This window comes from Macaca fascicularis, chromosome 14 (assembly GCF_037993035.2).
Source record: "Macaca fascicularis isolate 582-1 chromosome 14, T2T-MFA8v1.1".
Lineage (NCBI taxonomy): Eukaryota > Metazoa > Chordata > Mammalia > Primates > Cercopithecidae > Macaca > Macaca fascicularis.
This window is the reverse complement of record NC_088388.1, coordinates 73,664,465-73,682,571: the sequence shown is the minus strand read 5'-3', so window position 1 is coordinate 73,682,571 and position 18,107 is coordinate 73,664,465. Positions and strand designations below refer to the sequence as shown.

Here is an 18,107-nt window from a genome sequence, read left to right as displayed (position 1 = left end):
CTTTTGGGTCTCAATTTGAGTGTAGTCTTGGCCAAACTAAATGGAATTATTTGCTCCACACTGAAAACTCTTAAATTAGAGCCATTTAAAAGTCCTCCAAAATATAAAACCAGCCCAGGCACACTGGCATGATCATGCCTGTAATTCCGCACTTTGGAAAGCTAAGGTGAGAGGATCCCTTGAGCTCTGGAGTTTGAGACCAGCCTGGGCAACATAGGGACACCCTCATCTCTACAAAATAAAAAAAGTAAAATAAAAATTGGCCAGCCATAGTGCTACACACCTGTGGTCCCACCTACTTGGAAGGCTGAGGCGAGAGGACTGCTTGACCTTGGGAGGTCGAAACTATAGTGAGCCATGACTGTGCAACTGCACTCCAGCTTTGTCAACTGAACAAGTCCCTATCTCTTAAATAAATAACTATAAAAGAAAACAGAAAAAAAGGCAAAAATCACAAAAATCTAAAACTTGACACATTCGTAGGTCAGATTTTATTCAACGCATTTGTAAAACTGGCTGTTATCAAGAACAAATCAGAATTTGTACTTTCTGACTCCTTTTAAGATTAAAATTAGGTGGATGCATTTGATTTCTATTTCAAAAATGGTAGTGGCAAATGAAAACATAATTAGAGTAATTTCCTCGTCTTGGCATGACCTAGGAACAACAGGTTATTTCTATCAAAGGACCATTGTGAAGGGTCAGCTCTCTGTCAAGGCTAGTTTATCCTTCTGGGTTGTTCTGCCTGAGGACCTTAATGGGCAGTAGAACTGTCAGGGTGAAGAGGTAGAGCCGCGGTCTTTAGAGACTACAAACCACAGCTGGGGCTACTAGTCATACAACATACTACATACACAAGACCATCATAGAGCTTATTCTTGTCTAGCTAAACTGTAGCCTCTCTAGTAGCAGTCTTTTTTGCCCTCTGTGGTTTCTAACGTTCAGAGCATTAAGAGTACACAAACACTTCATGCCTGTAAACTGAATCTTTTGGAAGGCTGAAACCCTGTAAAATGTAAGTGGCTTGTTTAATAATTAAATAATAATTATTATTATAACTAGAATCAGAAGCCGCACATGTATGTGGCACTCAGCAAACACTACTGTACCAAGAAAGCTTAAAGAATTTTCTTTTTTAAGTTCAGGAAAGACACCTTTGCAAAAATAAAACCAAGGCCAGGCAGTGACTTACGTCTGTAATCCCAGCACTTTGGGAGGCCGAGGCGGACATATCACTTGAGCCCAGGAGTTCAAGACCAGTGTGGGCAAAATGGTAAAACCCTCTCTCTACAAAAAATACAACAATTAGCTGGGTATAGTGGCACAAGCCTGTAGTCCCAGATACTTGGAAGGCTGAGGGAGGAGGATTGCTTGAGCCTGGGAAGTTGAGGCTGCAGTGAACCATGATCACACCCCTGCACTCCAGCCTGGGCAACAAAGCAAGACCCTGCTCCAGAAAAATAAAAATAAATAAACCCAGAAGCACAAAGAAATTAAGTAACCTGGCCAAAGTTGTACAAACAGTTACAATGCTGGGACCTGTGTAAGAGGAAGACTGCTGATCCAGAGATTTTTTTTTTTTGCCCCCACTCGGCTATCTTGCCTGTCATTATAGATGGTAAAACTTTATCGATTCTAGCTGCCCAGAAAGATAACCTGAAATATTAACAAGCCTGAATCACAAAATATTTTAAAAGATAGGAGTCTAAAGATGTGCTAAGTACACTCACAAACAATATATGTCCAATCCAATATGACTTACTAAAGAAATAAAACTCAATTGTGATTATCCATTTGGGTATAATTAGTGGATCCTCCAAAAGTGCTTCCTTATGTAAGTTAAATACACAACTTGCAACCTTTTCTAGTAATTTACTTGGTAAATAAGTAATGAAACAAACTCAGGCAGGATTTGGCCCAGTTAGAAGTCTAATTAAATATAGACTAAGTATCTAAACCTACCTTATATCTACACTGTGCTGCTTAGGGTATTACAACGAATAAAGGAAAGTAAAATACATGCTTTAAGAAAATCTAGTTGAGGACAGAAGACAATGTACAAATCTTAAATGTCAAATAACACATAAGTCAAAATAACAACATACATATAAATCTTATCACAAGTAGTAAACTATACTAGGTTTTTCCTTTCACTCACCTGCTTTTCCCACTGTTCCTTCATCTTCCCACAAGTCTTAATATCCCATTCAAAAATTATTTTCTCAAGCTCTGGCCTGGATGTAAGTTCTTCACTACTTTTAAACTGCACAGTCAATGACTGTTACTGGTCTCACAGTTTACCAACACAGGTCTTTCAGGTCCAGGTCACCTGGGCTAACCACTGATTTCTGAGGCAGGTATCCATTAAAAAGGTGATTTACTTACACGTTCCAGATTTGTTTTCAGTACTAATGGTTCATCTCTTTTTTTCTGTTCATCCATTTTCCTTTTCCCTGTTTCTGTATCCTCTGGTAACAGCTTGTGGATTTGATCTTCAGAGGGTTTTTCCTCTTGTAACTTTTCTTCTCTCAGCTAAAAATACAAATAATGCAAACACAGTCGAGTTTTAGGCAACTCTAAACTTAAAAACATATTTTACTCTGTAGTTTATTAGAACAAACAGATCACATGGCAGTTTTGAGACTATTTTTCTTATCAGATATAGAGCCCTCTTGATTTCTAAGTAAATCTACCTTTACTTGGCTCTTGCCAAACATACTCTTCAGGGCTAAAGATTTAACTGCTCTGCATTGTTAAGCAATATGAAATCATATTCCCATAAGCCAGATGTAACTGCATTGGACTAGAAGAAGAGCAGAGATGGCCACAGAAAGCCAGAGAAGCTGGATGAGGCCTCCTTGGCAACAAAAGAATGACTTAATGCAGTTCTAACGTCCTATATTTTTATGCTGTTATCCTGCAGTTACAGGATAAGTCAAGATACACAGTCTACAAAGAAATTTTGTTTTAATTTTATAATAGTAGAGATGAGATCTCACTATGTTGCCCAGGCTGGTCTTGAATTCCAGGGCTCAAGCAATCCACCTGCCTAGGCCTCCCTAAGTGCTGGATTACAGGCATGAGCCACTGCACTTGGCTGTACAAATTTATGGCAGAGAGATATGCTCTTTATTTTGGGGAGGTGGCATGGCATTATCAAAATAGCATGGGCTTTGCAATAAAACCTTGGTGACCAGGAGCAAAGGAAGCATCATTTGCTTGTCTTCAAGAAAACAGGGATAGTGCAACTTACCCTGCAGGAGTAAATGAGATAACAATATAGTAGCATTTATTAACAGAGTCTTGCTGTGTACCTATAGTACATCAAGACTCCATTTCTACTTTTTTCCTTTTTCCTGTCTAGAGTTTTAATAACATTTAAATAAAATGATGTATATCAAAGCAATTATAGGCTACTAATACTTTTAATTATTCTTATGAAAAAATTAAGCTAAAGAACAAATAAATATTTTTGATAGGCTGCTGCCTCTGGGTTCAAAACAAAACAAACAAACAAAAACAGAAAAAACCCCACAACAACAAAGCCTTAGTCTTATCTTTCTGATTTCTGTAGGTCTGATTTTTGTAAGCCTGAAATAATCTTTAAGATATTAGTCGAATTCATGAGGTTAAGAATATGCAAAAAACACCAAACACAATGCTGTGCCAGGAGGAGATTAAAATTAAAAAATGTACTACCATCTCTGCCCAATCCAAACAGGAACACAGAGGGAAGGAAAGCAAATCCATAGCTGGGGAGAAAACAAAACTATAGTCTACACTAACTGCCTACTTAAAAGATTTAAGGTCTTTTGAAGATCTTAGATGAGAAGACCTTATTCAACAACTTGACTACAGGGGTGGTTTACTTTTAGAGGACAGAGGAGCATAATGGTTCAAAAGAGAACAGGTTTTAGCATCATTGGAATTATCATTTACTGAACTCTGTGTGTCAGGTGCTTAGCCAAGCACTATGTCTACATTGGTTTAAGTGTTAGGTAACATGTTTAAATTCACACTGCCATAGGCATGGGGAAGGAATGCAAATCAAGGTCTATCTCAGCAGTTCTCAACCAAGAATTATTCTGCCTCCCTCCCCAACTTGCCAGAACATTTGGCAAGTCTGGAGACAATTTTGATTGTCACAACTGGGGAAGTGGAGTCTGTGTGCTACTAAACATCCTAAATGCACAGGATAGCCCCCTCCAATATATACATAAATACTGCTATTTTTAAGAAAACTAAATATTACATGTCTTGTTTTATATATCTTAGTGTTATTTTGTTTGGTGCTTAATGGTGTTAACATACTATGTTCTCTGGCTTTTCTAGTGTTTTAGAATGTATCCTTCTGCCTCCAAATAATTTATTTTTTTCTTAATTTTATTTTTTAATAGAGATAGAATCTCACTATGTTGCCCAGGCTGGTCTCAAACTCCTGAGCTCAAATGATCCTCCTGCCTACCAAAGTGCTGTTATTACAGGCATCAACCACTATGCCCGGCTTCCTAATAATTTTTACCACCGCTCTCAAAGTTTTTGACAATGTACTTGGGTTGCTGGCAAACAACATTTTCATTGCAATGCTGAGCCACTGCTAACAGACCATTAGCTAAAAATTTACAAAAGTGAAAAAAAATCATGTATCCATTTAAATATTCAAATGAATCATGTTGGTGTTTTCCAATATGGAGTTCTATACAAGTTTTCATTTCTTTGTTTTCATTGCTTTTGGTTGTTATTTATAAGGATTTGAGAACTTGGTCTCTAGAAGCGAGTTTTTATACTGAAAAAGACTAAGGGAGGGTCAAAAAATAGCTTTTTTTTTTTTTTTTTTTTTTTTTGAGACGGAGTCTCGCTATGTCGCCCAGGCTGGAGTGCAATGGCACGATCTCAGCTCACTGCAAGCTCTGCCTCCTGCATTCACGCCATTCTCCTGCCTCAGCCTCCCGAGTAGCTGGGACTACAGGTGCCCGCCACCACGCCCGGCTAATTTTTTGTATTTTTAGTAGAGACGGGGTTTCACCGTGTTAGCCAGGATGGTCTCCATCTCCTGACCTCGTGATACACCCGCCTCAGCCTCCCAAAGTGCTGGGATTACAGGCATGAGCCACCGTGCCCGGCCAGAAAGTAGCATTTTAAACGTGAATAAAAAATATCAATTGCTGTTGTTTGTTGAACCCTTCTATGTTCTAGGCATTAAGTTTATCAAACTTACCTCATTTAATCCTTAAGGACTCTGTTTCTATTTATTTATCATTACTATTTTATAGAGACGAAAATTAAGACTCAATGGTTATTTCTCAAATCATAGACATTAAATACTGAAGAGCATGGATTTTAAAGCAAACCATTGGCTTCAGATACCGGTTTCTCAACCTCAGCACAACTGACATGCCGGGCTCTATAATTCTTTGTTGTGAGGACCAGGGCAGTCTGAGAAGGCTTATGCATTAATACTTCTGCAGGGTGTAGAAGGACAGAGCAGCACAACCAAAAAAGACAGAGAGCCAATATAAAGTGCTGCAATAGTTAGCCCATTAGTTGGCTACAGGTATATGAAATGTATCTCAAGACTGTCAGTCTGAGGTGAAAAAAAAGGAAGCATGTATCTATTGGCTCCCACATCCCACTGACTAAAGTGTGCCCCATGGAGTGTTAAATACTCCACAATGATTGGCTTGTACAACTTGAGTAAGTCCCCATGGTAGGTACTGCAATAGAGACAACAGAGCAGAGAAGCCGTAGAGCTAAAAAGCAGCAGGACCCTAAACAAGGAGATAGAATGAAGCCATCCACTACTGTAAATGAGGTCATTTTTACTCCTTCCATTTTCAGATGCTAATTACTAGAGAAAAGTTATTGACATCTGTACATTAATCTCATAATCAGCCACACTATCAGGATTACTAAGCAATTTTTTTCCTGAAAAGAATCTTTACTTTTCCCTCATTAATTTCTAAAACTAAAATTTTAAAAATCAAAGCATAATATACACACAGAAAAGTATACAAATAAAGGAATGATAAATTATCCATTCACCACCACCAAGATCAAGAAATAGTTTATTACCAATACAGCCCTTATGCTTACCCCTCACCCAAAAGTGAGTGAACTATGGTAGAAACCATGATTCTGGTTTCTAATACCAAAAAAAATCATTTTACCTATTTCTGAATTTTATATAAGTGAAGTCTTACATGCTTACTGAATCTTTCTGCCTTCACTCAATATTCTATTTGTGATATTCATCCATGTAGGTACAAGCAGTTTATTATTTGTTTTGCTGTATAGTATTGTGGTGTTTGACAATAAAACAATTTAACCATCCTATTGTTGATGGATATTTAAGTAGTTTCTATTTTTGGCTATTTATAAATTGACTGCTAAAAATATTATGGAATATGTATGCAGGTATACACAATGTTCTCTGGAGTGTATCTTAGAACAGAAACTGCTGAGTCATAAGGTATGCAGCCACAGTTTTCCAAACTGGTTATACAAATTACATGCCTCCCTCCCCAGTGTAGAATGACAGTTGCTCCCAGCTTTGCTGACACTCAGTACTATTTGTCAATTTTAGCCATTCCAGTGTGTATATATTGGCACTGCATTATTATTTTAATTCGTATTTCTCTAATGATTAAAGATGTACAACAGCTACAACAGCTTTACATGTTTATTATGCGAAAATCCTCTTTTATGAAGTGCCTATTGATATCTTTACCCTTTTTTCTTTTAGATGTTTTTTTTCCTCTAGTAATTTGTAAGAGTTCTTTATATTTTTTGGATATGAAGCAGTTGTCAGGAAAAATATATGAATACATATATACATATATCTTATATGTATGTACGTGTGTGTATGTGTATATATACATGTATACTTTTTCCCCCTCTCACACAGAAGCTTGACTTTCTCACTATCTTAGTACAGCTGTCACTCGGAATATGTGGGGGATTGGTTCCAGGACCCCCACATATACCAAAATCCATACATACTTAAGTCTCAGAGTAGGCCCTGCAAAACCTGCCTAAATAAAAAGTTGGCCCTCTGTATCTGCAGGTTTTGCATCCCATGAATACTAATTTTCAATCCGTAGGGTTGCAAAACAAAATGTGCATATAGATAAACTCACGTAGTTCAAATCTCTGTTATTCAAGGGTCAACTATACTCTTCTGAAGACAAGAAGTATCAGGTTCTAATGCAGTTCAATTTATCACTCTTTTACCTTATGGTTGGTGCTTTTTCTATCCCATTTATAAATGTTGCTTACCCCACTATCATGAGAATATTCTCCCATGTTATCTTTAACAAGCTTATTATTTGACCTTTCAGTCTACATAGAATTCATTTTTTATGTTAAGATATAACCCACATATGACACATATGGAATGTATAGTTCAATGAGTTTTGTCAAATGTATATATCCATGTAATCATTTCCCTAATCAAGATACGGAACATTTCTGCCCTCCCCAGAAAGTCCTTTTGAACCTACTGGCAATCAATCTCCCAAACCACTTAGCCCCAGGCTACCACTAATCTGATTACTATATTAGTTTTGCCTATTATAAAAATATACAAGATGTATTTCTTTGTGTTAAGTTTCATTCACTCAGCATGATACTTTTGAGACTGATTCATCCATGTTACTGAGTTTACTAATAAGACACTTCTTTCTGCGGATAAGATATAACACATTGTATGAATAAAGCACAATTTGCTTATCCACAAGTGTTGGACATTTGGGTTGCTATTTAGTTCTGGGCTATTATGAATAAATCTACTGTGGACATTCATGTCATTTTGTGGACAGGTGTTTTTATTTTGGTTGGCTAAATAGCTACAAGTGGAATTGCTGCATCACACAGTTAAGTGTATATTTAAATTTATAGAACAACAGCCAAAAGGTTTCCAATGGTGGTTATATTTTATACTCCTACTACTGCTGCATGAAAGTGTATCTTATTTTGTGGAATGTCTGTTCAAATCTTTTGTCCTTTTTTTAAACCTTACTACTTAGATTAGCAAGAGTTCTTTATATATTCTGGATCCAAGTCCATTGTTAGATACACATTTCTTAACATTGTCAATAGGTTCTCAGAAACTGAAACTTCAAGCAAATGACATATAATAAAACAATTTTACCATAGGCTAACTGGTATAAAAGAGTTAAGTTCCGACAGCATATTTCTATTCACAAAAAAACACCAAACTTCTAAATAAAGACCCAACTACTTCTAATATTAAACACTGAGATGAATGAGAGCTACACATACATTTAAGAAAGATAAAAACAAGCAAGATAATTATTTACCCAATTTTGGTGAATCAGTGAGTGATAGTGGTTGCAGTAGTGATGCGTTAAATCAAAGAATACATGTTTGCAAAGAAAAACTCTAAAGAGCACCTCCTACCACTATGCAGTGCAAAAACAATGACAGATATGATAGGCTCACTGAGCACTTTCGTACTACATAGTTCATTGTTCTCCATTTGTATGATTATCATATACTTCACAAATTGTTATTTTACACAAATTTGTACTCATTTATTCACTAATTTCCTAACCTATTTATTCCAGTTCAGGGTTACAGGTGGCCAGAGCCTATCCCAGCAGCTCAGGGCATAAGCTAAGAACAAACCCTTGACTGGACACCATTCCATCACAGGGCACACTCACACACACATACCCACTCACTCAGACTAGGACAATATAGATATGCCAATTCACCTAATGTGCACATCTTTGAGATGTGGGAGGAAACCAGAGTATCCAGAAAAAACCCACACAGGTATGGGGAGAATGCAAACTCCATGCAGACAATGGCCCTGGCTGAGAAGTGATTTTTTTCTCTCATCAATGTCATAATGAAATGATGTTGAACAAAATAACATCATTGTTGAACAATGACCTGCTGTATATAGTATACGATATGGGTCCAATTTCATTCTCTCACCGTATTCTTAAATTCTCTCCATGCAAGGGCAGAAATGCCTGTACAATATTTACCACCAATCCATGTATCTTGAATAATGCTCATTTCCTCATGAAAAATTATTAATATTTATCTTCATAATTGTTTATTAACATAATTACTGATTCTAGGTGATGGATATATGGAGGTTCATTTTTATTATTCTTCCCAGTTTTATGTCTGTTGAATATTATAAAAATCAGAAATTCTGAGATCATTTATAACATCTGTTATGTTTGTTAACAAACCTCAGGTACTGGGTGATGATTAAAATAACTGATGGGCTTATAGGAGCCTAGGAAGTGAAAATTCTGATTATAATCTTTTACATACTAAGTAACTACTCCAGAGTATATATTTCCTGTTAGTACTTAAGATGTTAACTAGCCATCCTTGGAATATAGGCTAAAACATATATACATGCCACACTATTTCAAATAAGGCATTTAAAAATATATTTCATAACACCCAGAACATATCTCATATCTCTATCACAGACTTCTAATATAAATTACTTGTGTTTGGTCGGGCATGGTGGCTCACACCTGTATCTCGACACTTTGGGAGACCAAGGCAGGCAGATCATTAGGTCAGGAGATTGAGATCATCCTGGCTAACACGGTGAAACCCCAACTCTACTAAAAATACAAAAAAAAAATTAGCCTGGCGTGGTGGCAGGTACCTGTAGTCTCAGCTACTCCAGAGGCTGAGGCAGGAAAATGGTGTGAACCCAGGAGGCAGAGCTTGCAGTGAGCCAAGATCGCCCCACTGCACTCCAGCCTGGGTGACAGAGCAAGACTCCGTCCCCGCACCCCCCCCAAAAAAAATTACTTGTGTTCAATTACTTGTTTTCAAATCCCTTTTCCCCCAGATACTGTGAGCTTCTTCTAATCAGCAACCTATGCATCCTTGATTTCCACTCCCCTACTTGAGTTCCAGATACAGGGTCTGTGTTCAATAAGCTCAGTTCCACAAATATTTACAGTGCATCAGATTCTATGTGTTAGGCAAATTTTTAGTGCTAAGACTATAGTCTTGACCAAAAATGACAAAGTTGCTCACAAGCAGAATGCTGTTGAAGATTGGACTAATTGATTTTTTTTTTTTTTTTTGGAGACAGAATCTCGCTCTGTTGCCCGGGCTGGAGCACAATGGCATGATCTCAGCTCACTGCAACCTCCGCCTCTCAAGTTCAAGTCAGTCTTGTGCCTCAGCCTCCCGAGTAGCTGGGATTACAGCTGTGCACCACCGCGCCTGGCTAATTTTTGTATTTTTAGAGACGAGGTTTTGCCATGTTGGCCAGTCTGGTCTCGAACTCCTGACCTCAGGTGATCCACTTGCCTCGGCCTCCCAAAGTGCTGAAATTACAGGCGTGAGCCACCATGCCCAGCCTGGACTAACTGATTTTTATAAACGGTCCTTCCAACAAAGATATTTTTTGACACAAACCATACCTATTGTGGTGACTGTTCCATGCTTTGTGAGGAACCACTGTATTCTCAATTCCACCATAAAAGGTTAACAACCAGACAGTGCCATGGGTATAGGGCTTATGGGGGGAGTGCTGCTCAATGGTACTTTAAAGACTAGAGCTTATATATCCATAATTTTCTGATTTTCTTATCTCAACTGGTTAAATGGACCACCATCCAATAATAGTAGACTAAAGAAATAATTTGGGAGTGCCGTAGAACCATACAGTCTCATGGTGTTTAATTAATCCTTCTCCTGACAAGGGGTAACAGGTTTTTCCTTATAAAATAAAATGATGCACATGAAATAGTAAACTATGAGTTATGAACATTTTACTCATGTTCTGGTTATCTCTGGGCCAATGGTTCTCAATCTGGGACCCTAGATTCTAAGGGGGGTTTCACAAGCTAATAATGGGAATATTTAAGTTAATTTTTAACATATTTTTTAAAATCTAACAAATTAGACACTTATAGTCCATAAGTTTCTATCTATTAAATATCACCCTCTTTGCTTTTTAGAGACAGAGTCTCACTATGTTGCCAAGGCTCCAGTGATCCTCCCGCCTCAGCCTCCCAAGTAGCTGGGATTATAGGCATGCACCACTGTGCCTAGCTTAAGTATCACCATATTAATAAGTAGGCTGAATACACTTTTTTTGATATCTAGAGCTTTTTAATAGCGCTATTAAAATACTTTAAATTCATATGGGGATCATGAAAGGAATATAATACAAGCTGGTAAAAAAGTTGGAGACCACTGCTTCAGAACCACCGATTCAGAACATAAACTAGTTAGATAATCAAACTGGTGTCAGAACATTTCAATTTACTTTGGTATCTAGAACAACTGATGCTTTATATTCTCTATTTCCTGTACTCTCACTTGGCAGTAACAGCTACGGCTTCTATAGGGTCTGACTGGTGACTACTGCTGATGCTATCCACAAAAACAATGTATTTGGGGTGAAAGGACTACTCTTAGCTCCCGTTTACAGCATCCTGAACTCACAGCAAACGATCTCTTGCATACAAGGTAACATGCAAAAAAGCCGTAACTTTTACTTGATATATCACATAAATAGCACCAAAGCATCTGACTTGCTCTTATGAGTCTTACCTAATTTTAAAGAAATCACATTTATCATACTATGTTCTCTTCACTTTAAATTCTAGACCACTTTCAAATTAAATGTTAGCTTTAGAATTAAGCATATCTAAATATTTATGCCAAAACAATATTTTACCAATTTTCTCCTTATGTAATAAGATATTTAAAATTACTTCAATACAGGTTTTAAATTATTACATGCATTTTGTAGATAGGCATATAAAATGAATTGTAGGCATCCAAGTTTACATATAAATTGAACCAGCAGATATCTTATCAGTCATATGTTTAGCTGCCAAGCCGAAAGGCTGAATGAAAAGGGGGACAGTTGCTTACGGGAAGCAGAAAGAGCTCTTAAGTCATCACTGTAAAAAGACAAAGACACATCTTCACTGTCCAAGTTCAAGAAAATTGAGAATTCATTTGTGTTTCATATCAGTAACTTGCCAGCCTCCAACTATGATTTTTTGAGTTTTCTGTTTCTTACCCAAAGGCAGCAAATAAATGGTAGCAACAGAAGGAATTACTTTGTGCTAGATTTTTTAGAATTCCAAATACTAAATATTAATAAGTAATACTTATATACAGTTTACTATGCACCAGGCACTATTTTACAATAACCCTATAAGCTTGGTACTATGATGTCTACTTACAGACCAGAAAACTAAGACATGGAGAACTCAAATAGCTTGCCCAAATTCACATACTATTAAGTGGCAGAGCCAGGATTTGAACTCAAGAAGTCAGCTCTTAATCACACTATTGTTTCTCAGCTTAGGGTAAAATATCTACATCATCTGTATTATGATTTGTTAAACACCTGCATTTTTAAAAAAGTTTGCGATAAACAAAAAAGTTTACTCTCAAATGTAAACAACAAATAAGACCTTAAACCCTGATTTGAATCTGGAAAAATATAACCAAGTTTGCAATTTTAGAGGAACACTCATCACTGAAAGCAGATTACTTGTGAGGTTTTAAACAAATTTAGCTAGAGATGGGCATTTTAAAAATCAGTTTATCTTATGGAATCTTTTCTACATATTATATTTTTAAAAGTTATTTCTGACTCTTGAATGGTTTTGGATTTAGGGAAAATATTGGCATATATGTGATATATTACAATATTTTCTATAATTCTATACAGCCATTAAAATGTTGACATAGATCTATATTGATATGGAAAACTTCATGTGATATGCTAAATTTTAAAAGGGCAGTAAAAGTGGCATGCATAATGTGATCTTAAATCTGTTTTTAAAGTCTTAAGCTTAAATTTCTGATAAATATTTAAACATGTTAATTAGGTGGCAGGATTACTGGCGATTTTCCCTTTCTGCTTTAAAACTTTTTGATAACCTGAATGTTTCTTTCCCAATTAACAGAAATGCACAATTCTGCTTATGTTCATAAGCAGAAAAAAATAAAGCTATTCTAATTTATTAAAAGCCTCACTCATTACATATTTTAACAAAATATTTTATTTTATACTAGAGACAACAGTGGTAACAGCTTCTGGAAAATTCCTTAATTTGGCTTCCAAGTAGTAGTTAAATGATTTTATTAATACTTAAACCATAAAAATAATTATACTAATATAGTAACCTTATAACTACTGATCCTAACCCTAAACAATAAGACAAGGAAAAACAGCACACTGCAGAAATAACCTGAATAACCTGCTATTCTAATTGAATTTGATCGTGTTTTGAATGCTCCAAGTGTGTTCTTTTCTTTGAAAAGCACATTATTTGACAAAACTGTTTCTCCACATCTGGGTAGTTACAAATAGCAAAAAGAGACAACTATATCTAATGTTCTTGGATCCTGAACATCCTATAAATTAACTGTTCTTCCCTCATGTAGTTAAAATTCAAACATTATATTCAGAATTTTTCCTTCTTCTTAATACCACACCTGTTACCTGTACATCTTAAAGATGTACTATGAGATTCTGTACTTACCTTCTGGTTTTAGAGATATTCTAGCACATGCTAAAAGTGGGCATTTCTTCAAACATTATATAACATTTCAAAAGAAAGAAGAAAAAATAGCAATAGTGTAGGAAAAAAAAAACCCACTGGAAATCTTTTTTTTTTTTTTTTTTTTTTTTTTTTTTTTTTTGAGACAGGGACTTGCTCTGTTGCTAAGGCAGGAGGGCAGGGATGCAAACACGACTCACTGCAGCCTCAACCACCCAGGCTCAAGCAATCTCCCCAGTTCAGCCTCCTGAGTAGCTGAAACCACACCCGGCTAACTTTTTAAAAATGTTTTTGTGGTGATGAGGTCTCACTATATTGCCCAGGTTGGTCCCGAACTCCTGGGTTCAAATGATCCTCCCACTTCAGCCTCCCAAAGTTCTGGGATTATAGATGTGAGCCACTGTGCCCAGCCAAATCCCTAGAAATCATAAAATATATCTAGCTGTATCATGAACCAGCCATATATACATCCTTACACAAGTCATTTCTAATAAGAGAAGGGGCTATGAAACTAGATGATTAGAACTTCAATTAGATAAGTACTCAGTGAAGAGCTATGTGTAAGATATTACGTTAGATACGGTGGAGCTAAAGAGACTAAAACAGACAGATCTATCTTGAAAGATTTATAATCTAATAAGAAAAAGCTTTTAAAATAATCTGCTTGTTCTGTGGTATAACAACATATTTTAAACTTTCTAGATAAATAAAGCTACTTCTAAAATAAATAAATCAAAATAAGAAAAAGGCCAGCTCAACAGTTCACGATACACTGCATAGCCAAATGGATTTAAGTGCAATTTTTTTTTTTTAATACTTTAAGTTCTAGGGTACATGTGGATAACGTGCAGGTTTGTTACATATGTATACTTGTGCCATGTTGGCGTGCTGCACCCATCAACTCGTCAGCACCCATCAACTCGTCATTTACATCAGGTATAACTCCCAGTGCAATCCCTCATCCCTCCCCCCTCCCCCCTCCCCGTGATAGGCCCCGGTGTATGATGTTCCCCTTCCTGAGTCCAAGTGATCTCATTGTTCAGTTCCCACCTATGAGTGAGAACATGCGGTGTTTGGTTTTCTGCTCTTGCGACAGTTTGCTGAGAATGATGGTTTCCAGCTGCATCCATGTCCCTACAAAGGACACAAACTCATCCTTTTTTATGGCTGCATAGTATTCCATGGTGTATATGTGCCACATTTTCTTAATCCAGTCTGTCACTGATGGACATTTGGGTTGATTCCAAGTCTTTGCTATTGTGAATAGTGCCGCAATAAACATACGTGTGCATGTGTCTTTATAGCAGCATGATTTATAATCCTTTGGGTATATACCCAGTAATGGGATGGCTGGGTCATATGGTACTTCTAGTTCTAGATCCTTGAGGAATCGCCATACTGTTTTCCATAATGGTTGAACTAGTTTACAATCCCACCAACAGTGTAAAAGTGTTCCTATTTCTCCACATCCTCTCCAGCACCTGTTGTTTCCTGACTTTTTAATGATTGCCATTCTAACTGGTGTGAGATGGTATCTCACTGTGGTTTTGATTTGCATTTCTCTGATGGCCAGTGATGATGAGCATTTTTTCATGTGTCTGTTGGCTGTATGAATGTCCTCTTTTGAGAACTGTCTGTTCATATCCTTTGCCCACTTTTTGATGGGGTTGTTTGTTTTTTTCCTGTAAATTTGTTTGAGTTCTTTGTAGGTTCTGGATATTAGCCCTTTGTCAGATGAGTAGATTGCAAAAATTTTCTCCCATTCTGTAGGTTGCCTGTTCACTCTGATGGTAGTTTCTTTTGCTGTGCAGAAGCTCTTTAGTTTAATGAGATCCCATTTGTCAATTTTGGCTTTTGTTGCCGTTGCTTTTGGTGTTTTAGACGTGAAGTCCTTGCCCATGCCTATGTCCTAAATGGTATTACCTAGGTTTTCTTCTAGGGTTTTTATGGTATTAGGTCTAACATTTAAGTCTCTAATCCATCTTGAATTAATTTTCGTATAAGGAGTAAGGAAAGGATCCACTTTCAGCTTTCTACTTATGGCTAGCCAATTTTCCCAGCACCATTGATTAAATAGGGAATCCTTTCCCTATTTCTTGTTTTTCTGAGGTTTGTCAAAGATCAGATGGCTGTAGATGTGTGGTATTATTTCTGAGGACTCTAAAAACCACATGATTATCTCAATAGATGCAGAAAAGGCCTTTGACAAAATTCAGCAGCCCTTCATGCTAAAAACACTCAATAAATTCGGTATTGATGGAATGTATCTCAAAATAATAAGAGCTATTTATGACAAACCCACAGCCAATATCATACTGAATGGGCAAAAACTGGAAAAATTCCCTTTGAAAACTGGCACAAGACAGGGATGCCCTCTCTCACCACTCCTATTCAACATAGTGTTGGAAGTTCTGGCTAGGGCAATCAGGCAGGAGAAAGAAAGAAAGGGTATTCAGTTAGGAAAAGAAGAAGTCAAATTGTCCCTGTTTGCAGATGACATGATTGTATATTTAGAAAACCCCATTGTCTCAGCCCAAAATCTCCTTAAGCTGATAAGCAACTTCAGCAAAGTCTCAGGATACAAAATTAATGTGCAAAAATCACAAGCATTCTTATACACCAGTAACAGACAAACAGAGAGCCAAATCATGAATGAACTTCCATTCACACTTGCTTCAAAGAGAATAAAATACCTAGGAATCCAACTTACAAGGGATGTAAAGGACCTCTTCAAGGAGAACTACAAACCACTGCTCAGTGAAATAGAAGAGGACACAAACAAATGGAAGAACATACCATGCTTATGGACAGGAAGAATCAATATCGTGAAAATGGCCATACTGCCCAAGGTAATTTATAGATTCAGTGCCATCCCCATCAAGCTACCAATGAGTTTCTTCACAGAATTGGAAAAAACTGCTTTAAAGTTCATATGGAACCAAAAAAGAGCCCGCATTGCCAAGACAATCCTAAGTCAAAAGAACAAAGCTGGAGGCATCACGCTACCTGACTTCAAACTATACAAGGCTACAGTAACCAAAACAGCATGGTACTGGTACCAAAACAGAGATATAGACCAATGGAACAGAACAATTTGCCTTTTAAAAAGACTTTTTCAACTTACTCTCTTGACAGCAGTATAGAGAGTCCATTTTCCTCAAATCCTTGCCAAACCTTTTTCATTGTTTTGATATTTTACTATCTGCTAGATTAAAAGATCTCTTTTTTTTTTGTTTTTTTTTTTTTTTTTTGAGACGGAGTCTCGCTCTGCCGCCGAGGCTGGAGTGCAGTGGCGTGATCTCGGCTCACTGCAAGCTCCACCTCCCGGGCTCACGCCATTCTCCTGCCTCAGCCTCCCGAGCAGCTGGGACTACAGGCGCCCGCCACCGCGCCCGGCTAATTTTTTTTTTTTGTATTTTTAGTAGAGACGGGGTTTCACCGTGGTCTCGATCTCCTGACCTTGTGATCCACCCGCCTCGGCCTCCCAAAGTGCTGGGATTACAGGCGTGAGCCACCGCGCCCGGCCAGATCTCGTTGTTTTAATTTACATTTCCTTCATTACTACAGAGGAGTAGCATTTATGTTAATTGACCATTTGTATGTTTTCTGTGATTTCTTGTTTATAATATTTAAATCTGAAAACCAGTTCTATCTTTTGGGTATTTGTGATCTTGATTGCTAATGGCATGCTTTTTCGTTGTTGTTTTTCCATTCTATTATATATTTATTCTATTAAAAGAAGTTTTCTGACATTTTATGGTGTTTTTAAATGGAAGGAGAGTATTAGCACATGCTCAGTCCTTCATCTTGATATATTGCTTAATGGAAAAGATTTTGTAGTATTGGTTCTTGTTATATAAGGATGTGCAGTAAATGCATGTTGAAATGAAAAAATTTTAGGAAGAAATTACTTCAGTATTGATATCTTTTAATGTTTTCATTCTATATAAGACTTAGCCATCTTTGTCTTTTGAAATAATTGATTTATCTCTAAAAATATTAATTACTGGTTGAATTAAGCTTATTATTTTCACCATTATTTCTTCTGCTTTGCTTGTTAGATGCTTAACTTTGACTTCATGGTTCAGTAATAGTTACTTTGTTTTGATTTGGGAAACACATGATCCAGGATAGTCTTGTTTGTCTTTGAATCAATGGACTCTGAAAGACTGAAGGTGGGGAAAAGATTGAAGGTGGGGGAAAAGCAGCCTTGCTTCTAGACTATTCGTTTTCCTGATTTCTACAGTGGGAAAGGTGAACTGCTTTCATTTATTCTGTGGAGCATGAGTGGTTTAGGCTTCTTTGGATTGGTTTCCCGACCTATCCATTTTCTTTTTTTCTTCCTCCGTTCTGGTTCTCTTTTTAAAAAAGTAAATGGGGTCTTGCTATTTTGTCCAGGCTGGAATGCAGTGGCTATTCACAAGTGTACACTACAGACTCAAACTCCTGGCCTCAAGCAATCTTCTCACCTCAGCTGGCTGAGTAGGTGGGACTACAGTCACGTACCACCTTCCCTGGCCTTCTGGTTCATTTTCAAGGAGTATTTTCTCCCCATTGTTGGCT

At 37.1% G+C, this 18,107-nt stretch overlaps 1 protein-coding gene across 2 annotated transcripts in view; it reads right to left on the bottom strand.

Moving 5' to 3' along the window:
- Positions 1 to 18,107, bottom strand: part of RNF169 (ring finger protein 169) — a 97,322-nt gene that overhangs the window by 32,159 nt on the left and 47,056 nt on the right. Inside the window, exon 3 of one of the 2 annotated variants that reach the window (XM_045371314.3) lies at positions 2,386 to 2,532. In XM_045371314.3, the coding sequence (XP_045227249.2) occupies positions 2,386 to 2,532 (147 nt within the window). Of the gene's footprint in view, positions 1 to 2,385; positions 2,533 to 18,107 lie in introns of those variants that run through there. The other variant, XM_074014754.1, reaches the window with a different exon arrangement.